The sequence below is a fragment of the Aethalodelphis obliquidens genome, unplaced genomic scaffold (assembly GCF_003676395.1).
Source record: "Aethalodelphis obliquidens isolate GAN/ISIS:26980383/991018 unplaced genomic scaffold, ASM367639v1 scaffold21, whole genome shotgun sequence".
Classification (NCBI taxonomy): Eukaryota; Metazoa; Chordata; class Mammalia; order Artiodactyla; family Delphinidae; genus Aethalodelphis; species Aethalodelphis obliquidens.
This window is the reverse complement of record NW_020837965.1, coordinates 1,270,831-1,296,482: the sequence shown is the minus strand read 5'-3', so window position 1 is coordinate 1,296,482 and position 25,652 is coordinate 1,270,831. Positions and strand designations below refer to the sequence as shown.

Sequence of the window (25,652 nt, the reverse complement as noted above, 5' to 3'; positions counted from 1 at the left end):
GTGAATTCCAGGAGATTGAGACTGAGCAGTTTTCTGGGCCTCTTTTGAATCTTTCCCTTTCTCCTACTTGATGATGTAAGACTAGAATTAATTCCTTTTTTTTTTTTTTTTTTTGCGGTACGCAGGCCTCTCACTGTTGTGGCCTCTCCCATTGCGGAGCACGGTCTCCGGATGCGCAGGCTTAGCGGCCATGGCTCACAGGCCCAGCCGCTCCTCGGCATGTGGGATCTTCCCATACCGGGGCAGTGGACTCTCAACCACTGCGCCACCAGGGAAGCCTGAGTAGAATTCCTTTTGATCAAGCTGAATCAGATTATATTTTCTAATATGAACATTGCTCTGTTGGTCCTACTATCCCAAATAGACTTTTCTGTTTGTAAGAAGTATCCCTGAGAATTTTACTCTTACTGTTAAGTTTCTTCTTGGGCTCTTCTAAAGGCTTTGTGGGAATAGTCCCATAACACTTTATTTACCTATTGAAATGGCCTTACATTGACCAAAATGTTTGAAATAAGTGGAATAGTAGACAAATCCTGTGTACTTTTCAGTACTCATATTTGTATTAAGTAAATTCAAGCTTAGCGTATACCGAGTAATCCTTCTCTCAGAATTTCACAGGTCAGCCTTTTCAGATGTGGAAATGTTCCTTTTCAGCCTAAGTTGGTGCCCTCTACCTATTGGTCTATATGCCACTCAATTGTCTGCTGTTGTGACTTTCATTTCCTAATCCAGTGAGCCTGTGTGTTTTCTCTTCCCCTGTTCTGTTCCTCTGTAGTACCAGCTGCAGTATCTTGTGTCCTGCTCCCTCAGAGATGTTTGCCAGCAGCATGTTCTTGTCACTTTCTGGCACCCCACACAGATAGAGGCTTTGTCTGGAATGCTTGTGATTTTTAGCCAGAGCCAGGAATTTTCTGCAGCTGAGTAGGGGGAGGAGTTGCCGCTGTTTCCCTCTATTGAGAGGGTAGGGCTTAGGGAGAGGGAGGGTGGGTGGGTGATTTCCCGGAATTTTAAACATTCCGCACAATGAATCCTTTGATTTCTTTCTCAGGAACAGGGCGGATACCTGACCAACTCGTGATCCTAGACATGAAGCATGGAGTGGAGGCGAAAAATTACGAAGAGGTATGTCCTGCTGTAACAGCCAGTAGAGGCAGTAGCTTGCTGTCTGTGAGGTTTCTGTGACCTAGTCAGGCCAACAGGCTGTGCTTTGCCCGGGAGGCTGTGGTTTTCTCAGCAGTCATGTGATAACCAGCTTGATATAAAAAGTTATGTTAACAGCCTTGAATAATAATTCTGGCTGTGCTGTCAGCCAAATGACTGGACCAACTGTCCCATAGAAATGTTGGTGTGGTAAAACCCAAGCATATGCCATTAGTGCTCTTGAGACGTCTGAAACCAGATATATATTTATAATTTTTAAAAGCTGGAATTCATTTATGTTAATGTTCAAGGTTAAGAAAAGTGATTTTTAAAAAAATTCCTATGGCTTTTATTCCCCGACTGACAGCTACGTATATAGCTAGGGCATAGATTCAGTGCTGTTTTAGACTTGAACAGTTGTGCTGTCTTTGAGAAACACAATAATCAAAAGTAGCTTTTAGTTAAAATAATTTCAAAGAGAGAGCAAGATGGAAGAAAAAACTGCAAGAGACTAGCAGTTTTGCTGACAGGAAGTATTGTAGAGAATAAAAATAGGCATTTATTTGGGTGGTAGGGAGGTGGAAGTGTGCATAGAATTAGGGGAAGGGAGACCAAGCCCTTTTAATCTCAATTATTGTGAGAGACTCTGGGGGCAGCACAAAATGGTTCTTCAAATGAAGAGCACCTTTGAAAAACCACAAGAACTATTTAAGACTGGAGGATTGATCTTTACAGAAAGATAAGAGTGTTTGTACCGAGATCAGTCTTTTTACAGCAGTACCTGAAGGCATGAAGAAGAGGCGGGGTACAGGAAATGTAAATGGCTTTTGAAGAATGTAAACTGAATAAACAAAGGAAAGTTGTTTTAAGTGATTTAAGAGAATTTTCTAGGAATGTTGGAACAGGAGAAGTTATTCTATCTTTGGTCAGAACTTGGAAGGGAAATAACCTAAAATGGAAGATTGGAAGCGACTGGCTGGTTCTACGACAGGAAGTAGTACTACAATGATTGCAGCTCTCCAGGTCTTTCCCCTTTTTTTCCTAGTTCATGTGTGTGTTCAACTGAACAAAACTAGACTGAGTTATTGGTAGGGAATAAACAGGAGCAAGTGATGCAGTTGTGAATGGAAGACAATTCCTAGTGGAGACTTTGATTTGCTTGTTTCTGTCTCCAGGCTAGTTTAAGTAAAAGAAATAAAGCAAGAGCTTCTTTGTTTGATGAACTTAAGAGTAAACTGAAAAATCGGAGAATCCTAATTATATCTAAATAAGATCATGTAAGTTAAAGCACTGTTGTACGGTATAAAACACTAAGAAAAATGTTGTATTATCTTGAGGTAGAAGAATAGGTAAAATGATTTTCAGTTTTTGAGTACTGCTGCTATATTCTCAACCTCAGATTGCATATTAGACATAGCTTGTTTTTCTCTAAAACAGATGGTATTGTGAGTTCACATATAGAATGATGTGGACGTCACTATCGTATGGCATTTTACTTTTTTATTATTTTTTTAATATATCTTTATTGGAGTATAGCTGCTCCACAATACTGCGCTAGCCTCTGTCACACAACAAAGTGAATCAGCCACGTGCATGCATACATCCCCACGTCCCCACCCTCTTGAGCCTCCCTCCCACCCTCCCTATCCCACCCCTCTAGGTCATCACAAAGCACCGAGCTGATCTCCTGTGCTATGCAACTGCTTCCCACTAGCTATTTTACATTCGGTGGTGTATATATGTTGATGCTACTCTCACTTTGCCCCAGCTTCCCCCTCCACCCCGTGTCCTCAAGTCCATTCTCTATGTCTACGTCTTTATTCCTGCCCTGCCACTAGGTTCATTAGTACCACTTTTTTTTTAGATTCCATCTATATGCGTTAGCATACGGTATTTGTTTTTCTCTTTCTGATTTACTTCACTCTGTATGACAGACTCTAGGTCCATCCACCTCACTACAAATAACTCAATTTCGTTTCTTTTTATGGCTGAGTAATATTCCATTGTATATGTGTCACATCTTCTTTACCCATTCATCTGTTGATGCACATTTAGATTGCTTCCATGTCCTGGCTATTGTAAATAGTGCTGCAACGAACATTGTGGTACATGTCTTTTTTTGAATTATGTTTTTCTTAGTATATGCCCAGTAGTGGGATTGCTGGGTCATATGGTAGTTCTATTTTTAGTTTTTTAAAAAACCTCCATACTGTTCGCCATAGTGGTTGTATCAATTTACATTCCCACCAACAGTGCAGGAGGGTTCCCTTTTTACCACACCCTTTCCAGCATTTATTGTTTGTAGATTTTTTGGTGCTGGCCATTCTGACTGTTGTGAGGTGATACCCCATTGTAGTTTTGATTTGCATTTCTCTAATAGTGATGTTGAGCATCATTTCATATGCCTCTTGGCCATCTGTATGTCTTCTTTGGTGAAATGTCTATTTAGGTCTTCCACCCATTTATTTTTCTTTCTTTTTTTTTTTTTTTTAAGCAGAGGTCTTCTTAGAAGCCCATATGATTTAAATTTATTTATTTATTTATTTATGGCTGTGTTGGGTCTTCGTTTCTGTGTGAGGGCTTTCTCTAGTTATGGCAAGCGGGGGCCACTCTTCATCGCGGTGTGCGGGCCTCTCACTATCATGGCCTTTCTTGTTGCGGAGCACAGGCTCCAGACACGCAGGCTCAGTAATTGTGGCTCATGGGCCCAGTTGCTCTGCGGCATGCGGAATCTTCCCAGACCAGGGCTTGAACCTGTGTCCCCTGCATTGGCAGGCAGATTCTCAACCACTGCACCACCAGGGAAGCCCCTTCCACCCATTTTTTAAAAATTTATTTAGTTATTTTATTTAGTTATTTTTGGCCGTGTTGGGTCTTCGTTTTGATGTGTGGGCTTTCTCTAGTTGCGGCGAGTGGGGACCACTCCTCATCACGGTGTGCGGGCCTCTCACTGTCGCGGCCTCTCTTGTTGCGGAGCACAGGCTCCAGACGCGCAGGCTCAGTAATTGTGGCTCACGGGCCTAGTTGCTCCGCGGCATGTGGGATCTTCCCAGACCAGGGCTCGAACCCGTGTCCCCTGCATTGGCAGGCAGATTCTCAACCACTGCGCCACCAGGGAAGCCCCCTTCCACCCATTTTTTAATTGGATTGTTTGTTTTTTTGATATTGAGCTCCATGAGCTGTTTGTATATTTTGGAGATTAATCCTTTGTCCGTTGTTTCATTTGCACATATTTTCTGCCATTCTGAGGGTTGTCTTTTCGTTTTGTTTATGTTTCCTTTGCTGTGCAAAAGCTTTTGAGTTTCATTAGGTCCCATTTGTTTATTTTTGTTTTTATTTGCATTACTCTAGGAGGTGGGTCAAAAAAAGACCTTGCTATGGTTTATGTCAAAGAGTGTTCTTCCTATGTTTTCCTCTTAAGAGTTTTATAGTGTCTGGTCTTACTTTTAGGTTTTTAATCCATTTTGAGATTATTTTTGTGTATGGTGTTAGGTAGTGTTCTAAATTCATTCTTTTACATGTAGCTGTCCAGTTTTCCCAGCACCAGTTATCGAAGAGGCTGTCTTTTCTCTTTTGTATGTTCTTGCCTCCTTTGTTGTAAATTAGGTGGCCATATGTTCGTGGGTTTATCTCTGGGCTTTCTATCTTGTACCATTGATCTGTATTTCTGTTTTCGTGCCAGTACCATACTGTCTTTTTTTTTTTAATTTATTTTTTTATACAGCAGGTTCTTATTCGTTATCCATTTTATACATATTAGTGTATATATGTCAATCCCAATCTCCCAATTCATCACACCACCACCCCCGCCACTTTCCCCACTTGGTGTCCATACGTTTGTTCTCTATATCTGTGTCTCTATTTCTGCCCTGAAAACCGGTTCATACTGTCCTGAATACTGTAGCTTTGTAGTATAGTTTGAAGTTGGGGAGCCTGATTCCTCCAGCTCTGTTTTTCTTTCTCAAGATTGCTTTAGCTATTTGGGGTCTTGTGTGTTTCCATATGAATTGTAAAATTTTTTTTCTAATTCTGTGAAGAATGCCATTGGTAATTTGATAAGGATTGTATTGAATCTGTAGGTTGCTTTGAGTAGTATAGTCATTTCCACAATACTGAGTCTTCCAATCCAGGAACATCGTATATCTCTCCATCTGTTTATGTCATCTTTGATTGCTTTCATCAGTGTTTTATAGTTTTCTGAGTACACGTCTTTCACCTCCTTAGATAGGTTTATTCCTAGGTATTTTACTCTTTTTGTTGTGATGGTAAATGGGATTGTTTCCTTAATTTCCCTTTCTGATTTTTTGTTGTTAGTGTATAGGAATGCAAGAGATTTCTGTGCATTAGTTTTGTATCCTGCAACCTTACCAAATTCATTGATTAGTTCTAGTAGTTTTCTGGTGGTATCTTTAGGATTTTCTACGTATAGTACCATGTCATTTGCAAATAGTGACAGTTTTACTTCTTTTTTTCCAATCTGTATTCCATTTATTTCTTTTTCTTCTATGATTGCTGTGGCTAGGATTTCCAAAACTATGTTGAATAAGAGTGGCTAGAGTGGACACCCTTGTCTTGTTCCTGATCTTAGTGGAAATGCTTTCAGTTTTTCACCATTGAGTATGATGTTTGCTGTGGGTTTGTCATATAAGGCCTTTATTATGTTGAGGTAGGTTCCCTCTATGCCCATTTTCTGGAGAGTTTTTATCATAAATGGGTGTTTAATTTTGTCAAAAGCTTTTTCTGCATCTATTGAGATGATCATATAGTTTTTATTCCTCAGTTTGTTAATGTGGTGTATCACACTGATTTGTGTATATTGAAGAATCTTTGCATCCCTGGGATAAATCCCACTTGATCATGGTGTATGATCCTTTTGATATGTTGTTGGATTCTGTTTGCTCGTATTTTGTTCAGGAACTTTGCATCTCTGTTCATCAGTGATATTGGTCTCCAATTTTCTTTTTTTGTGGTATCTTTTTCTGGTTTTGGTATCAGGGTGATGGTGGCTTCATAGAATGGATTTGGGAGTGTTCCTCCCTCTGCAATTTTTTGGAAGAGTTTGAGAAGGATCGGTGTTAGGTCTTCTCTAAATGTTTGGTAGGATTTGCCTGTGAAGCTATCTGGTCCTGGAATTTTGTTTGTTGGAAGATTTTAAATTACAGTTTCAATTGGGAGATTGGGATTGACATGTATACACTGATGTGTATAAAATGGATGACTAATAAGAAAAAATAAATAAATAAACAACAAAAAATTACAGTTTCAATTTCATTGCTTGTGATAGGTCTATTTATATTTTCTAATTCTTTCTGGTTCAGTCTTGGAAAATTGCACCTTTCCAAGAATTTGTCCATTTCTTCGTGGTTGTCCATTTTATTGGCATATTGTTGTTTGTAGTAGTCTCTTATAATCCTTTGTATTTCTGCGGTGTTGGTTGTGATTTCTCCTTTTTCATTTCTAATTTTATTGATTTGCGTCCTCTCCCTTTTTTTCTTGATGAGTCTGGCTAACGGTTTATCAACTTTGCTTATCTTCTCAAAGAACCAGCTTTTAGCTTTATTGAACTTTGCTATTGTTTTCTTTATTTCTATTTCATTTATTTCTGCTCTGATTTTTATGATTTCTTTCCTTCTACTGACTTCGGGTTTTCTTTGTTCTTCTTTCTCTAGTTGCTTTAGGTGTAGGGTTAGATTGTTTATTTGCAATTTCTCTTGTTTCTTGAGGTGAGATTGAATTGCTATAAACTTCCCTCTTAGAACTGCTTTTGCTGCATCCCATAGGTTTTGGGTTGTCGTGTTTTCATTGTCATTTGTTTCTATGTATTTTTTGATTTCTTCTGTGATCTCTTGGTTATTTAGTAGTGCACTGTTTAGCCTCCATGTATTTGTGGGTTTTTTGGGGTTTTTTTTGGCTGCATTGGGTCTTTGTTGCTGCGTGCAGGCTTTCTCTCGTTGCAGCGAGCAGGGGCTACTCTTCGTTGCGGTGTGCGGGCTTCTCATTGTGGTGGCTTCTCTTGTTGCAGAGCACAGGCAGGCTTCAGTAGTTGCGGCATGAGGGCTCAGTAGTTGTGGCTCGCGGACTCTAGAGCACAGGCTCAGTAGTTGTGGCACACGGGCTTAATTGCTCCACGGCATGTGGGATCTTCCTGGACCAGGGCTTGAACCCATGTCCCCTGCATTGGCGGGTGGATTCTTAACCACTGCGCCACCAGGAAGTCCCTGTATTTGTGTTTTTTACAGTTTTTTTCCTGTAATTGATTTCCAATCTCATGGCACTGTGGTCAGGAAAGATGCTTGATACGATTTCAGTTTTCTTAAATTTTCCGAGGCTTGATTTGTGACCTAAGATGTGATCTGTCCTGGAGAATATTCTGTGTGCACTTGAGAAGAAAGTGTATTCTGCCACTTTTGGGTGGAATGTTCTATGAATATCAATTAAATGTATCTGGTCTGTTGTGTCATTTAAAGCTTGTGTTTCCTTATTTATTTTCTGTTTGGATGATCTGTCCATTGGTATAAGAGGGGTGTTAAAGTCCCCTGCTATCATTGTGTTACTGTCAGTTTCCCCTTTCATGGTTGTTAGCATTTGCCTTATATATTGAGGTGCTCCTATGTTGGGTGCATAAACATTTATAATTGTTATATCTTCTTCTTGGATTGATCCCTTGGTCATTATGTAGTGTCCTTCGTTATCTCTTGTAACAGTCTTTATTTTAAAGTCTATTTTATCTGATAGAGTATTGCTACTCCAGCTTTCTTTAGATTTCCATGGAATATCTTTTTCCACCCCTTCATTTTCAGTCTGTATGTGTCTGTAGGTCTGAAGTGAGTCTGTTGTAGACAGCATATATATGGGTCTTGTTTTTGTATCTATTTGGTCAGTCTGTGTCTTTTGGTTGAGGCATTTAATCCATTTTACATTCAAGGTTATTATTGATATGTATGTTTCTATTACCATTTTCCTAATTGTTTTGGGTTTGTTTGGTTTGTTTTTGTGGGTCTTTTTCTTCTCTGTGTTTCCCACCTAGAGAAGTTTCTTTAGCATTTGTTGTAAAGCTGGTTTGGTGATGCTGAATTCTCTTAGCTTTTGCTTGTCTGAAAAGCTTTTGATTTCTCTGTAGAATCTGAATGAGATCCTTGCTGGATAGAGTAACCTTGGTTGTAGGTTTTTCTCTTTCATCACTTTAAGTATATCCTGCCACTCCCTTCTGGCCTGCAGAGTTTCTGCTGAAAAGTCAGCTGATAACCTTATGGGGTGTCCTTTGTATGTTATTTTTTGTTTTTCCCTCACTGCTTTTAATATTTTTTCTTTGAATTTAATTTTTGTTAGCTTGATTAATATGTGTCTTTGTCTGTTTCTCCTGGGGTTTATCCTGGATGGGACTCTCTGTGCTTCTTGGACTTGGTGGCTGTTTCCTTTCCCATGTTAGGGAAGTTTTCCACTATAATCTCTTCAGATATTTTCTCAGACCCATTCTTTTTCTCTTCTTCTGGGACCCCTATAATTCAAATGTTGGTGTGTTTAGTGTTGTCCCAGAGGTCTGTGAGATTGTCTTCAGTTCTTTTCATTCTTTTTTCTTTATTCTGCCCCTCGGCAGTTATTTCCACGATTATGTTTTCCAGCTCACTTATTCGTTCTTCTGTCTCAGTTAGTGATTCCTTCTACTGTATTTTTCATTTCAGTTTTTGTGTTGTTCTTCTCTGTTTGTTCTTTAGTTCTTCTAGGTATTTGTTAAACATTTCTTGTATTTTCTCAATCCGTGCTTCCATCCTATTTCCAAGATTCTGGATCATCTTTACTATAATTAACTCTGAAGTTTTTTTCAGGTAGATTGCCTGTTTCCTCTTCATTTATTTGATCTTTTAGGCTTCTACCTTGATCATTCATCTGTGACATTTTTTTGCTGTTTCCTTCTTTTTTTTTTTTTTTTTTGAATGAGTGGGATTGTGTTCCTGTCTTACTGGTTGAGGCTTTCAGCACTGGACTTTGTACGCTGTTGGGTAAAGTTGCGTCTTGGTGCTGAGATGAGGACCTCTGGGAGACCTCACTCCGATGAATATTCCCTGGGGTCTGAGGTTCTCTGTTAGTCTGGTGGTTTGGACTCAGAGTTCCCACCACACGAGCTTTGGCCTGACCCCTGGCTCGTGAACCAAGATCCTGCAAGCCACGCGGAGTGGCAAAAAAAAGGGGAGGGGGGAGAACGATGACAAAGAAAAAAATAAAATTAGACTAGGAAACTAGCAGATATGTTAGAAAGAATATAAAAATTAAAATATATTTGAAACAACCAGAAGGTATAACAGAACCACAGTAGTAAGAAAGGAGGAGAGGAAAAAAAAAAGAAAGGTGGAAAAGGCCTTGGCTGTGGAGGGTGGGACCTAAGCAGGGATGGGGTTTGGGTGGTGGGTGGGACCTATGCTTAGGACTTATGCTTAGGGCTGGAAAAGGCCCTGGGGTGGGGGGTGGGGCGCTTAGGCTCAAGGAACAGAAGGGGCTCAGAGGGTGGGGGACCCCACCTGGGAGCTCAGCAGGTCTCCGGGCTCAAGTGGGCAGGGCCATCCCAGAGGGCCCCCTCCCACCTGCCTCTCCTGATCTCCCTGGCTTCCCTCCTATGCCCCCAGGACCCTCGCAGCCCCGAGGGGGCCTCTGAGGGGGTAGGACCCAGCCCGAGAGCCAGGCAGACTTCTGCCTATTGGTCAGGGGATAGCATGCTCCCCACTGATCCGAGCCCCCAAAGGTCCCTTCAGGCGTGGGAAACCCTCCCCCCTCAGCCACCCCTCAGGAGCACTGGTCCTATCTGGCCTCCACTTCTCCTCCCCTCTCAGTCCCCCCACATCCTACCAGTTCGCTTGGGGTTTCCTCCCATCACCTTGGGCGTGGAGGTCCCCCACCAGCATCCTGCAGGCACCCTAGTTTTGGGGAGACGCAGACTCCACGTCTTCCCACACTGCCGTCTTGACTCCACCCCCCCCCCCCACGTGGCATTTTAGAATCCCCATACCTCCTGGAATTTCCATCATCCTTGGACTTTGTTGACACTGGGAAAGGGCCTTTATCTTTCCTGACCTTTTACTTAACCCAAGAGGGGAATCCCTAGCAGAAAGGAAACCACAGTGCTTCCTTTGCCTGCTTCCTGCTTCGGAAGTCTGGCACGTCCTAAGCCTTTCTTTACGCACATGGTTACAACACAACTCTAAATTCTCTGTCTTAACCAAGAAACTCCTCCCACTGCTTTCTTCGGTGGTCTACCTCCCCACTCCCCCACCCCACAAAAAGCAGATCAGACTGAGACAGAGGAGGACAAGTGGTTATTACACAGGCCAAAGACTAGCCCTTTTCTCAGTCTGTGGCTAGACTGCCTTAAACCTTGCTCAGAAATAGCTATTAGTTGTCTCTGGGCTAATGCCTGTGACAAGAACATGGATAATAGAAGCACTTGTTGAGTGGTTAATTACCAGAGAGCACTGAGCCTATGTAGAGGTTTTGAGGCATTTAATTTCAGGCCCTTGAGACAAGGGAGAGACTTTATCTCCAGAGGATTGCGGCCCTTCAGCATCAGTATTTAGATTCAGGAAGGTGGCACATTTCTTTTAATGTTTTTTTCACATCACAGCTCTCCCTCACATTTGCGGACTTCATAATTCTGAAATCCCATGTGGTCCTGTAAGATTCAGTAGTAATCGCTGTCTAAATAGCTGGACAGAGTACCACACTACCTACTAAATTGTTATGGAGGATTAGTTAATGCATGTGAATTGCTATGTAAACACGATACAAATGTAAGGTGACATTATTTGAAGGCAGAATGGTTGCCATTTTGTAAAGAAGCATAGGCTTGTAGTTTGAATTCTTTAAAGAGAAAGAATGTGTATTTCCTCAGAAATAAAGCACTTTTGATTCCCTCCATTGTATTTTAAGGACCTCTCACCCCTATCAGAGGGTGGCATTTGCCCCTCAGAGGGTGGCATTTTTGTAGAATCAGTATGTGAATTGAGCCATTTCTTTTTAGTTTGTGGTCTGTGAACTAGAACAGCGGTTTGGAGGGACTTACTGTCTAATCTTACAGTTGTGGGAATGAAGGCAATTATCCCACCAAGAACGAGCTGCCTGACGTATCCTCTTAACTCTTGGGCTGTGTATGTCCCCTCTTGCTTGGATGTCCACATTTTCAACTCAACTAAAGTCATGTTTTGCCTAGGGGTCTGTTAGTATGCCATTTGCTACCAACAAATACACCAAAAACACAGTTGCACTTGTTGGAGCAACAGCTGAAGGCTTTCCAAAGGTTCTGTTTCTCTGAATGCCCTCATGAAGGAGGAACTCTGGTTTTATATACTTGATCCAAAATCTGTTTCTTGACATAAGTTAAATGAAATAACATGGGTAAGGCACCTGACACATAGGTGATCAGTTCAGTAGATTTTAGTTCCCTTCTCCTACCCCTTCTAGAAACTGCCAAATGGCTATGACCGAGTAAATAGGATCTTTCTAAATTTCATTCATTTAACCCTAAGGTTGGCAGTATTAGCGGGACTTATTTTGCACATTGTTGACCTTTTGACCTTTGTTGAAGAAGCCTGTGATTCACATGCCCCCATGTATAAGTAGACTTGCCTTTGGGTGTACAACTGTCTTCATGATCTTGATTGTGTTAGACTGGATGGTCTCCACTTTTATTGCTATGCTTCTAAAATTTGCAGGGGCTGTGGAGTGGGATGTGGAGATAACATTCATTTGTCTGAATCTGGCTCTCCTCAAGAAGCTTCTCTCTTGAGTTTCTCAGTGTTCCACCAAGGGAAAGAATCTAGTGATTCTCTAGAGGCTGGTTTCACATGTGTGTTTTAAGAAGCAGTCTTTCAGATTTAATACCTTTCCTTGGTACAATTACATAGAACTCTGAACTCTTTAGATTCAGATCATCATTAGAGGAATGGAAGATTTAGATATGGTTTAAGAAGAGTAATTTTACGGTTATTTTGGAGGTGTCATAGATACACAGGGAAAGCTTTTCCAAGCAATACCTATCATTACAGATGAAGAGTGATAGATATTGTGGTAGAGAGAACTTTTTCCTAGGCAGTGTGCCTGGTGAAGATGAATGCTGAGTGAAAGTAAATGCAGAGTGCTCTTAACATACAGGAAGTGTGTGCTTCAGGGGACCAGCAGTACATAGCTGCTATGAGAATGTTGGCTCCTTAAAGAAGGCTTAGAATGGACCTAATGGGTTAGCTATAAGTGTGTACCATGTATCAGGCATGTGGGACTATACAAGGTATATATCATTCTGATTCTGTTGAGTTCAAGATCCAAACTAGTGTGGGGGAAAAGGATAAAAAGCAAAAACAATGTGAATATGACAGTATATGATTGAGTGTTAATTGTGTGACACAAAGTCTGAGTGTTGTAGGGCATTAGGAAAGAGGGAATCAGTGTTAACAGTAGTGGTTAAAGGAGGCTTCATGGTTAAGGCTGGAAAGATAGGTACGATTTGGATACACTGAGTGTGTACGCTTTTGGAAGTCAGGGATTCACTTCTGCTTACATTTTACAGCAGAGCTTTCAGTTTTGATGCTAAATGCTTTGGTGACCGTGGGTAGGGAGTCAAGAGACCATGGTACTGCTAGTCTTGGTCTTCCCCTCAAAGGACTGAATAACTTTATGGAATCATGAGTTTCCTCATTTGTAAAATGATGTCTCTGGTAGCTCTGATATTTTTGATTATTTAATGGTTAAATGCAGCCTACAAGGGGAATGCTACCTCCTAGTGGAGAACCTATGGTACACATTGTCAAATAGGGTTTGCTTTTATCAGACTGTTGGCAAAACACACATCATCCTTCCAACCTTGGAAGAGAAAAGTAGACCAGAATAATGGCCTGCCTTCGTGAGATGTGTAATTTCACATTCTTACAGACACTTTGAACATTGAATCAGATGTTTTGAATAGCAGAACAACAGTCAGTGGGGATATTGATAGAGGTTTTCTTATTAGCTTTTTGTACTGACTGATATAAAGTCTTGATGATACTCTTATTATTATTATTTATTTGGCTGCATTAAGTCTTAGTCGCAGCATGTGGGATCTTCGTTGTGACGCGCAGGCTTCTCTCTAGTTGTGTGCAGGCTCCAGAGTGCGTGGGCTCGGTAGTTGCAGCGCGTGGGCTCTCTAGTTGTGGCGCACAGGCTCAGTAGTTGTGGTGCACGGGCTTAGTTGCCCCGCAGTGTATGGGATCTTAGCTCCCTGACCAGGGATCGAACCCGCGTCCCCTGCATTGGAAGGCGCATTCTTAACCACTGGACCACCAGAGAAGTCCCTTGATGATACTCTTTGAATGCTTAGTCCTGGGCAAGCGAAGAGGGTCTACTTTAAAATACTTAGGATAATTTGTTTTAAAATTTTATTCTATTAGTTATAAAAATTAGAGTAATGCAGTATGAAACCTATGAAGCTTGACTGATAAACTGGACAACTTACCCAGATCCTTGTGGCCTACTATAGCACATTCACTTCACTTTTGATCCAGATAAAACTTAGTCTAGTCATCTGGTTTTCTTCACCAAATTTTTTGTTCCTACAGAATAAAATATAAACTCAGACTTGGATTGCAATTCTAGCTCAACCAAGCTCTGAGACCTTGGGCAAGTTATTTAACACTCTGAGCCTTAATTTCCTCATCTGAGAAATTTAGGAATAATAATATTCACCATATATAGGATTATGTTATTAGGATTAAGTGAGAGTATAAGATATAAAATACGGATCACATTCTGGGTGTATAGTAATAGGTCTAATTCATTATATTACCTTCTTCATCCTCATCCTCAATTTAGCTCCAGCCTAACTTTTTTTTTTTTTGTGGTACGCGGGCCTCTAACTGCTGTGGCCTCTCCCGCTGCGGAGCACAGGCTCCGGACACGCAGGCTCAGCAGCCATGGCTCATGGACCCAGCCGCTCCGCGGCATGCGGGATCCTCCCGGACCGGGGCACGATCCCGCGTCCCCTGCATCGGCAGGCAGACCCCCCAACCACTGCGCCACCAGGGAAGCCCCAGCCTAACTTTTGAGGCTTATATTTGCTGTTACCTATCACCCACCCACAAGCTCGCATGCGCGCACACACACGCACATCTACCTACTTTATGGCTACTCATGGCCTCCTGAGCAGGGCCTGCACTTTCTTCCCTACATGTTTTGGTTTGCAGGTTCCCCTCAGCCTTAAATATCTGTCTCTCCCATCTCTTAAAATCCTGTACACCTTGTATGACCCAACTCCCCCACTTCCTGTTAAGCTTTCCTTTATTCTTCCAATTGTAATTAAGTTCGTGCTACTTTCTTTGCATTCCACTTTCAATGTGTACCTTTGTTGTAGAAGTTAATACATAGTGCTTTATATTATGGTTGTAGCTTTTTAGGTGAGCCTCTCCACGAGACTGTGAGCTTCTTAGGAGCAGAGATCATAATTTATCTTGGTGCCTTGCACATAATAAGCCCTCAAAAAAACACTGTTAGGGTATTAACATGTTAAAAAACAAAACAGAAAAACCTTTTTACATTTGTTTTGATTTCTAGGTTTAGATTAAATGTAGAAATATATTCATTATTTTTGTTATTTCCACTGAGTATCCATGATATGTTAGATGGTTGAAATAGCAAGTTGGTTTTCAATATTGTTTTAGTCTTTTGGCAATTCTTTACGTTCGCTGGATTTTAAACTAATATCAAGAATAAAGGTAGTTATCAGGCAGAGATGTTTTTTAGGGAAAGAGACCTTCATCCCACTCAGGAAGTCTGCAAATAATTTACTGAATTAAGGGCAGGATTGAGTAGGGATTTCATTGAGAAAATGAAATTGACTTGGATGATATGTTATGAATAGAAGTATAGAGTCTACAGTAGGTCCTATACTAGAAAAGGGGTTAGGAAATTGAATGATTAAGTAAACAGTGGCCCATATGCCATATGGAGTACTATGTAGCAGTTAAGAAGTAAGTATGAGGTGAATCTACAAGCACTGAAGTTTTTGCGGTAAGCGGGCCTCTCACTGTTGTGGCCTCTTGTGTTGCGGAGCACAGGCTCCGGACGCTCAGGCTCAGCGGCCATGGCTCACAGGCCCAGCCGCTCTGCAGCATGTGGGATCTTCCCGGACTGGGGCACAAACCTGGGTCCCCTGCATTGGCAGGCAGACTCTCAACCACTGCACCACCAGGGAAGCCCAGCACTGAAGTTTTTGGAAAGATTTTATTAAATGAAAAGAAGGAAGCCTTAGAACAACATATACATTATGATCGCATTTATAAGTATGTTTTTAATTATATTTTCTTACGTACATTTATATATATACAAAGGCGTAAATAGTGTGTTATCTTCTGACAAGGTCTAGAAAGATATACACCAAGTTCATAACCACCTCTGGGAAGGAATGTGTGGATGTGGGGATCGAGGAGCTGTGAAGATGGGCCTTTTGTTTTTGTTTCCTTTGCTTCTGAATAATTTAAATTCTTTAGTAAGGGGACATATTTATATGTTTCTTGTATAGCTAAAAAATAAATGAAACACCAGAAAGGAAAAGGATTGGGACAGGTTTGGGGGACTATATTCTACAAAGGCTATTCTCAGTACCAAATTTATTTTCATTCCATCCTCCTTTTTGGGGTTTTAGGCCTTTGGGCTATTGTCATTTAACCAAAAAAAGGGTGGGGAGTTAGAAGTAGTCTTCAAAGTAATTTTTAAGAATATTATTTTCAGCTGGCAGAGAGAGGTACAGCCATAGTTTCACTTGCAGTTCCTTTTATAAGTTTCTATTTAAGGAGCCTTAAAGCACTTATCTCTAAAGAGGTATCATGCTGTTCCCTTCATACTATCTCATTCAGGAAGCTTTGGAGGGGAAAGCATATACCAGGAGGGAAAATGTTAAACAGCCAAAGGTTCAGCTTATTATATATGTCTTGTATCTTTTTCCTGGGGGGATTTCTTTGCTCTGCACCTCTATATGAAATCAATTAACAGATATATATGGTAGGTTAATGGCAAAACCTGGTGTTTGGGTATTCAGCTAAGAGTGTTAGCTCAGTGTATTAACTAACCATTGTAAATCTTATACCCAGTTAGCTTTATTCTGTTCTGTAGCTAGCTGTCAGTCAAGCTATTAACTGTATCCAACATTTTACAATTGTAAGAAAATGTGCATCCAGTGAAAGAAAACTTAGGTGGATCATTACAAATCCATCACTATATTTTAGGTACCTTAGGACTTCCTTGGTGGCGCAGTGATTAAGAATCCTCCTGCCAATGCAGGGGACACAGGTTCGTGCCCTGGCCTGGGAAGATCCCACATGCCACGGAGCAACTAAGCCTGTGCGCCACAGCTACTGAGCCTGAGCTCTAGAGCCCACGAGCCACAGCTACTGAGCCTTCGTGCCACAACTACTGAAGCCCACGTGCCTAGAGCCCGTGCTCTGCAACAAGAGAATCGACCGTAATGAGAAGCACGCACACCGCAATGAAGGGTAGCCCCTGCTCGCCGCAACTAGAGAAAGCCTGTGCACAGCAATGAAGACCCAGTGCAGCCAAAAATAGATAAATTTTTTAAAATTAATAAATTAGGTACCTTAAATATAAACTCAATTTTTATATCCCTATCTTAACAGCAGTTTTTAGTTTTCTTTTATTTTAAATAACTGTGTCTTGTTCTTCACAGGTTCAATGAAGAATATAGTTTAGTGAAGAGAACACAAGAACACCCTCAAACTATTCCCATTCATCCCACATTAACTGCTATTAACATTTAACAGAGGAAAATAACAAGGAAGGTGAATTGAACAGAAGAGAAGAAAAAGTGGGGAGTTGTATAGAGAATGTATAGGGAGTAAAGAAGCAGATGTAGAAATATTTTTTGAAGAGTTCTCTGTGGAAAAAATGTAAGAGCAACTGGTATATGAATTTTAAGATCTGAAATGCTCTGGTGTTATATCCCCATTTTAATACAAATCATAATCTAAGATTGATAAAGAAAAAACAAATAGAATATGAAATCCTTTCTCTGATCATATATGCCTTTAGTTACTAGATACTCTTGGAGGTTTCACAGTGGTCTGGGGTGAAAAAGGAAGACAGTTTATTTCTCATACCCTTCATTCCTTAGCACACAGTGATGTCCTTGGAGATTTATTTTGATAACTGGCTGTGTAATTAAAAACAAAACACATGGGGACATATGTATACATATAGCTGATTCACTTTGTTATACAGCAGAAACTAACACAACACTGTAAAGCAATTATACTCCAATAAAGATGTTAAAAAACAAAAACAAAAAAACACTCAGTGGATTTTTTTTTTTTTTTTTTAAGCAGAGCTAGGATTCATCTGGGTTCTAGAGCTCTGTTACAAACCTTAAAGTATTGTGGGATTTAAATGAGCAAACCAGAATTCTCTAATTTTGCAGTTTGAGTTATTATCTTAATGTTATAGTTATATGTACTCTCTCATTCCTGTGCATTCCCTATTGGGAATTTGGTGTGTTTTCTTCTCAAAACCACATTTGACTAATACTATGACGCTCACACTTATGCTAATAATATTGCTTATTTCTTAGACAAAAGTGGAAAGGCAAAGTAAAATGCATTATTAAAGTCAGAAATCTTGGAAAAATAATATATCTTATTTTATAGGCTACCATATTATAGTACTACTAAGGAGGTTTTAATCAAAATTAAAGTATGAAAACAGTTTGAGATGGAAACATATAGACAGTAGGGAAGGGAAGAAGCCCAAATTTTAAAATGTGTTAGAATAATGACAGAAGAAATTTTAAGTTTGGCGAAACTTTTAAAAAGACTCCTCTGTTATGTTGTGTTCTTGACTGTAGCAGTTTTTTCAGGGAGTGTGTTCATAATTCCTTTCTTTTCCAGATTGCAAAAGTTGAGAAGCTCAAACCTTTGGAGGTAGAGCTACGACGCCTAGAAGACCTTTCAGAATCTATTGTTAATGATTTTGCCTATATGAAGAAGCGAGAGGAAGAGATGCGTGATACCAATGGTGAGGGGAGGGAAGCTCTTGTTTCTCAGTACGTGCACCGTAAAGGAGATAGATCCCCAAACTTTAAATTCTGGTGTACCTTTTTCTCAGATTTGCCAAAGGGGGTTGTGTGGAAGGATAATTGCTTACTTCCGTGTTGTTGCTCTACAGGTAAATGAGCCTTGTTAGATTTTCAAGGGAATAGCAGTTTTTTCTGTGATAAGCAGTTGACCATATTCTCAGTCAGCTCATAGTGTATCAAACTAATAGTACTAATCTTTGTAATTTTTAACATTTATGTATAGGATAATGCAAATTTAAGAAAAAAACTTATCTGAGATCCTCCTGTAAGGCCTAGGGGCAGAGTGAAGCTAATTAATTGCCTTTTCCCCCTGGCCATTTAGCCTACTGAGCCTCACTTCATTACATTTACACTGCTTTTGCTTTTTTTTTTAGAGTCCACAAACACTCGGGTCCTGTACTTCAGCATCTTTTCAATGTTCTGCCTCATTGGTCTAGCCACCTGGCAGGTCTTCTACCTGCGTCGCTTCTTCAAGGCCAAGAAGTTGATTGAGTAATAAAGCCCAGTCTCCTCCCACCTTGTATCTTAGCCAGCAGAACATCGCTGGGATGTGCGTGGCCTAAGACATCCTACCAGCAACACCATCAAGGCACGTTGGAGCTTTCTTGCTAGAACTGATGTCTTTTGGTGTGGGAGGACGTGGGTTACCACCTACACCCAATAAGTCAAAGAGGGACTTCTTTTTAACTTGGTAGGATTTGGACTGGTTTTGCAACAATAAGACTATTATTAGAGTCACCTATGACAAAAAATAGGGGTTACCTAGATAATGCCAAAGCCAGCATTTGTACTGGGTTTCCTCGTATGATCTGTTTGAACCATGTTTTCTTTCCTTCTCCCACTTGCTCACCAGCTTGGGCTTCCACTCTAGTTCTTTTACCAACATTTGTATGACCATGTTGAACTTGTTTCATTCTGATTGTCCTCTTTGGATTTCTGTGTGACAATACCATTAACTTTCTCTTGACCCTTAGCTGAAATGTTTAGATAGCTTCTGGTGATACCCTTTCACAATTTTATGTCTCTTAAAAGTGTAATGGATGTGACACCTCATAGAAATGAGCTTTGAACTGTAGATTACTCTTAAAGAAAATTTCATTTTAGAGAATTAAAATATTTGTGCTCAGCCGCTTGAACTTCTTTCTTTTTGTGTATTTATGTGTGTTCAGTTCTATGCAGTTTTATCACATGTATGGATGTGTGACCACCACCACAAGATGCACAACCGTTTCATCACATGGATCCCTTGGGGTACCCTTTTATAGCCACAGTCACCTCCTTCCTTAACCCCAAGCCCCAACCTCTGGCACCACTAATCTGTTCTCCATCTCTCTAATTTTAAGAATGTTATATAAATGGAATCACATAGTATATAACCTTTTGAGATTGACTTTTTTCACTCAACATAGTGCCCTTGAAATCCATCCAGGTTGTTGCATATATCACTAGTTTGTTCCTCTTTATTGCTCATTAGCATTTCATGGTGTGGATGTACCACAGTTTAACCAGCATCTGAAGGACATCACTGTTGTTTTCAGTTTTGGGCCATTACTAATAAAGCTGCTGTGAACATTCATGTACATGTTTTTATGTGAACATAAATTTTCATTTCTCTGGGATAAGTGCCCAAAAGAGCAATTGCTGGGTTATCTGGTAAACACATGTTTATTTTTGTAAGAAACTGTCCTGCTTTTTTCAGAATGACTGTGTCATTTTACGTTCCCATTAGCAATGTATGACCAATCCAGTTTCTCCACATCCTCACCAGTATTTGCTATTTTTTTTAAATTTTTTTAGTCATTCTGAGAGGTGTGTGTAATGATATTCATTGTGGTTTTAATTTGCATTTTCCAATTAGTAAATGGTGTTGAACATCCTTTCATGTGTTTATTTGCCATCTGTATTTCTTCCTGGTGAAATATCTGTTCCTTTGCCCATTTTATGATTAGATTGTGTGTTCTTTTTACTACTGAGGTTTTTTTTTAATTGAAGTATAGTTGACTTATACTATTGAGTTTGAGGAGTCCTTATATATCCTAGATACAAGTCCTTTGTCAGTTATGTGGTTGCTTAAATTTTTAACATAACTTATACAAAGGAAAATATAAGTAAAATTTACGAAGTCTTCTTACATGGCAAGTCACTGATTTAATTTCTGTTCTTATGTATTCCATCTAGACAATTAAGACATATGAAGTATTAAAAGGTAACACATCTGGAAGGATCATGAATCGAGTAAATACCTGAAAATATATGTTATAAAAGCAAATCCAATAATCACTTTGGGAATATGAGGTGCCTAAAGGCCAATACTAAGGTAAATAAGAGAAAGAGTGGACACGAATGATCATGTTCATAAATAACAGTGAAAAAATAACATCACTTGATATTTTCCCCACTTCTCCCAATAAAGTGGGTGGGAGTTTGTCCTTTCTGTAATCTCTTTTTTTTAACCCTGCTGACTGTTACAGGGCTTGTCCCATCGCAATGACAAGCATTACAGGACTTAGGGCTCTGCAGCTTGCAGTTAAGAAGCAGCATGTTGGAATTAAAAGAGAACAGTGCTGTCATGACCTGGATAAAGTACAAAGGGGAAAGAGGGAGTGAGTTATGTTGTTAAACTCCCAGGCTGTTCTGTAAATGTTCCAGCTATTGTGAACCCAAAAGCCTTTTTTCCCCCTCTTTTGACTCCCTCTGTGCATTCCTCTGGTGTGGCATAAAAGTAGTTCTGTCATTAATTTGTGCAACATTGCCATCTGCTGTTAAGAATTGATAGATACTGTTTCTGAGAACCTGGCAGCCAAATCTCACCATAAGGGCAGCAGATGTTGAGAAAGTCTATCTGTGGTATTACATATACTAAACAACAGAGGATACATCCAAGCAGGGAAGAGAATAACCAAATTTGTGAGTTAAGATCCATCCTTAGACATTTAAAGGTGAAATACTGTTCTGTACCATTAGCCTAACAAGAAACTTTCATATTTCTGACTGGTGCCTTTTCCCTTTTTAGAAACAATGAAAGCTACTCAGTTGGTTGTAGTCTTCTGTTCTGACAAAATGTCAAAGAAGAAGATAGGAGAGGAAAATACTTTATTTGGCTGATGTTTTGTTCCCACATGTGACTTTGTGAAACTGAAATTCTTTCCTGTCCTTTCCTTTTACTCATGCCAAGACTACAAACTTAGAATTTGTGCTTTTGGTTTAAAGTTCATTGATATCACAGTTTGATTTTATCTAAAAAGTAAAATTATTTGCCTTTGATAAAAGACTAGTGCAAGAGCAAATCAGCTTTAAAAACGAAGATGTTATCTGCTTTCCTCCATTTTTGAACCTGTTATTCAACAAAGCCTGTAAATTATTGATGAAAGTGATAGTTTTAAGTAAGCTTTGTTATACCATTGTCATAAACCCCTGTCATAAGCTGTTTTTATGTTTGTTTAATGGAAAGAGGCATGTGGGATTTATGGATTTATACAGATTCACTTGTAAGTGTTGGATTGGGGATTTTTGTGTAAATTTTCTCAAATAAAGGCTAGCAGAAACTATTTTAGGTGTATTTTTCTGTTACTCGAGTATCTCTTTGTCTGGATTGGCAATAATTCCTCCATATTCCTCAGTATTAAAGTATGGCAAATTATATGTGACGAATTAGAGAAAAAATGTTTATAATTTACTCCAGATGGTTAAAGTTTATGTGAGCTAGTAAAAGTTTATTATACTTTATATATAAATGTATAAACTGTATATAATATGTATATTAAAGTAATAATAATTATACATGTTCAAAAAGACCAAATAGGGTTCTGTAAGCCAGGAATTCTCTGTAGCTTCTCTGTTTTAGAAACTGCTCCTGGAATTATTCCTACAGAGGGTCTTCTCCCTTTCCCTCCATTCTTTAGAATACCCCTCCCAATTTAGAACCCCCCCAGGACTTGCTTTTTTGACCCATCACATCTATGCAAAACCCCACTCCAGCAGGTAAAGGCCATTTTCTCCGTTCCTTTTACTTGCAGTTGAATCTTTTCCATAAAGCTTCTTTTTTAAAAAAATTTTTTTTGTTGTTGTAGTTTTGGTTTTTTTGGGGTTTTTTGTTTTGTTTTGTTTTTTTGTCTTTTTTGCGATACGCGGGCCTCTCACTGTTGTGGCCTCTCCTGTTGCGGAGCACAGGCTCCGGACACGCAGGCTCAACAGCCATGGCTCACGGGCCCAGCTGCTCCACGGCATGTGGGATCCTCCCGGACCGGGACACGAACCCATGTCCCCTGCATCGGCAAGCAGACTCTCAACCACTGCGCCACCAGGGAAGCCCTTTTTCTAAATTTTTAATTTAATTTTTATTTTTGGCTGCGTTGGGTCTTCGTTGCTGCGCGCGGGCTTTCTCTAGTTGTGGCGAGAGGGAGCTACTCTTGGTTGCTTTGCGCGGGCTTCTCATTGTGGTGGCTTCTCTTGTTGCAGAGCACAGGCTCTAGGCACGTGGGCTTCAGTAGTTGCGGCACACAGGCTCAGTAGTTGTGGCTTGCGGGCTCTAGAGCGCAGGCTCAGTAGTTGTGGCACACAGGCTTAGTTGCTCCGTGGCATGTGGGATCTTCCCGGACCAGGGCTCGAACCCATGTGCCCAGCATTGGCAGGCAGGTTCTTAACCACTGCGCCACCAGGGAAGCCCCATAAAGATTCTTTTTAAGAGTCAACCTGAAGTGCTTTACACATTGACTAGCTGGCCTCTTATTTACCCTCTACCTCCATTCTCCCAAAAAACAGTTAATAAATTATGTCAGTGAATGTGTAGTTTATAAAGTAGTGGTTCCCAATGTTTAAGTGTAAATACTTTAAAATCAAAAATGTCTTCTTACTGATATTTTATAGAACATAAATAATGAATTCAGCAAAATGTGTAAGTGAATTTAAATTTAATTGTCTCAACAGTATATATGTTGAATAGCTGTACATGTTCTACAAATTATTAGCTATTCAGTCTGCTACAATGATATGTCATATAGCATGAGCCCCACGAATAATATGAATTTTTCTAGTACCACATTTAAAAAGTAAAAAAAAAAGTTGAAATTTATTTTATTTTTTAAATAATTTTTATTGGAGTATAGTTGATTTACAATGTTGTGTTTTTCTGCTGTACAACAAAGTGAATCAGTTATACCCATACATATATCCATTCTTTTTTAGCTTCTATTCCCATATAGGTCATTACAGAGTATTGAGTAGAGTTCCCTGTGCTACACAGTAGGTTCTCATTAGTTATATATTGATATTTTATATATAGTAGTGCATGCATGTCAATCCCAATCTCCCAATTTATCCCTTTCCCCCTTGGTAACCATAAGTTTGTTTTCTACATCTGTGACTCTGTTTCCGTTGTGTAAATAAGTTCATTTGTACCTTTTTTTTTTTTTTTAGATTCCACATATAAGCAATATCATATGATATTTATCTTTCTCTGACTTACTTCACTCAGTATGACAATTTCAGGACTTCCCTGGTGGTCCAGTGGGTAAGACTCTGTGCTCCCAATGCAGGGGGCCTGGGTTCAATCCCTGGTCAGGGAACTAGATCCCACATGCATGCTGCAACTAAGAGTCCACATGCTGCAACTAAGAAGCCTGCATGCTGCAACTAAGACCTGGCACGGCATGCATGCATGCATAAATAAATAAATATTTTTTAAAAGTACGACAATCTCTAGGTACATCCATGTCACTGCAAATGGCATTATTTCGTTCTTTTTGATGGCTGAGTAATATTCCATTGTATATATGTACCACATCTTCATCCATTTATCTGTTAATGGACATTTAGGTTGCTTCCATGTCCTGGTTATTGTAAATATTGTGAAATTAATTTTAACAATACATTAAGTCTAATATATCCAAAATAGAATGTCAACATAAAATTCAATATAAAAATGTAAAAATGACTGAGATATCTAACATTCTTTGTTCCATATAAAGTCTGGTGTGCATTTTACGGCTATAACACGTCTTACTTCAGACTAGCCACAATTCAAGCGCTCAGTAGTTTCGTGTAGCTAGTGGCTACCACATTGGACAGTGAAACTATAGACTTTGCTAAGTACTTTGGTAGTTTCTTTAATATTACCAGTAACTCTATGGCCCCTGGGAATCATCCATTCACAAGTGAGAACTTCTGCTATATAGCATCCTAACTATTCACTTGTTAAAATATAAAATGGAAATACTGTTTTTTACCAGAAGCACTTTGAAATCAGTTATACCTTTAAAATGGTGGGTATTTCTGGACTTAAGAATATTCCAAAGTCAGATATTTAGTTTCATTTTTATCTAGTACAATGAAGTGCTGAACTTGAGTTTCTGTTTTGTATTCTCTAAGATGGAACAGGATAATTGCTAAGCTTTTTATCTATGCGTTATTAACTAGAACATAATATCAGGCTAACCAAGTTATAGAAAACTGTCTAGTTCCATATTGCAAAGATGCCAGAAAAGTGAATTTTTAAGCTTTGGCTGAAAGCTACGCAGCTCCTCTGAATGAAAGTCAGCACTTCTAGCTATAAGTAATTGTTTTTTCCATTCAACTCAAAAATCACTTATTGATCATCTATTCTATTTAATGTGCTGAACTAAACTCTGGAGTAGACCCAGATAAATAAGAAGCAATACCTATCCTCACTCAAAGTGCCTTCTAATTAATAGGAGGAGGTAGATGGAATGTCCTCTCTCCAGCATGATCTCCGTACTTTCTTTAGCCACCACTGACTTAACATTTTGGATATTCCTCCAGGAAGCCTTCACTAACCCAGCTAGTTTGGCTTGGAAGGGTGCCCCTCCTAAATACCTTTCTAGAAGATTGTACTTTCCTTTTAATAGCACTTATATACGGTTGTAATTGCCTGTTTATTTGTCTGTTATATGGATTGTAAGCTCCAGGAAGAGTAGGAACCATGTTTATTTTGTTCTCTTGTAACCCAGCACCTGACACAAGTTGGTACTCAGTGTTTGTTGGATGAATGAATTGAAAGTTGAAAACTATCTGTACAATCTAAGAACCCCGGAATGAAACCAACAAAAAATTTAACAGGGGTTATCAGTCAGTCAGTCTTGCATTTTGGTTTAAAAACTGTTATATATGTATGAAATAATAACGACCTGATATTCTTTCAACAAATAATTTTTAGGCCTATAATATCAAGCACTTTTCTAGGCACTGATGATACATAGTTGTGAACAAGAGGGCAAAATCCAGGCTTTCATGGAGCTTATATTCCAGTGAATGGTGATAATCAATAAAGTAAACAAGCAAGACATCAATTTTATAGATAAACATTGTGAAGAAAATAAGGGGTGATGTGATCTGGTGGGAGAGCTGTGTTACTTTGCATCACATTGGCTGTGAAAAAGAGAGGTTTGGTTAAATACAA

General features: G+C 39.6%; 1 protein-coding gene across 1 annotated transcript in view; it reads left to right on the top strand.

Annotated features, from left to right (window-relative positions):
* The window catches only part of TMED10 (transmembrane p24 trafficking protein 10), a 44,922-nt gene extending 23,136 nt beyond the window's left edge, over positions 1-21,786 (top strand). Inside the window, exons 3-5 of the mRNA XM_027120066.1 lie at positions 1,049-1,122; positions 18,051-18,177; positions 18,613-21,786. Of these exons, the coding sequence (XP_026975867.1) occupies positions 1,049-1,122; positions 18,051-18,177; positions 18,613-18,734 (323 nt within the window). The 3' untranslated portion in view covers positions 18,735-21,786. The remainder of the gene's footprint in view (positions 1-1,048; positions 1,123-18,050; positions 18,178-18,612) is intronic.
* Positions 21,787-25,652: the final 3,866 nt, after the last annotated feature.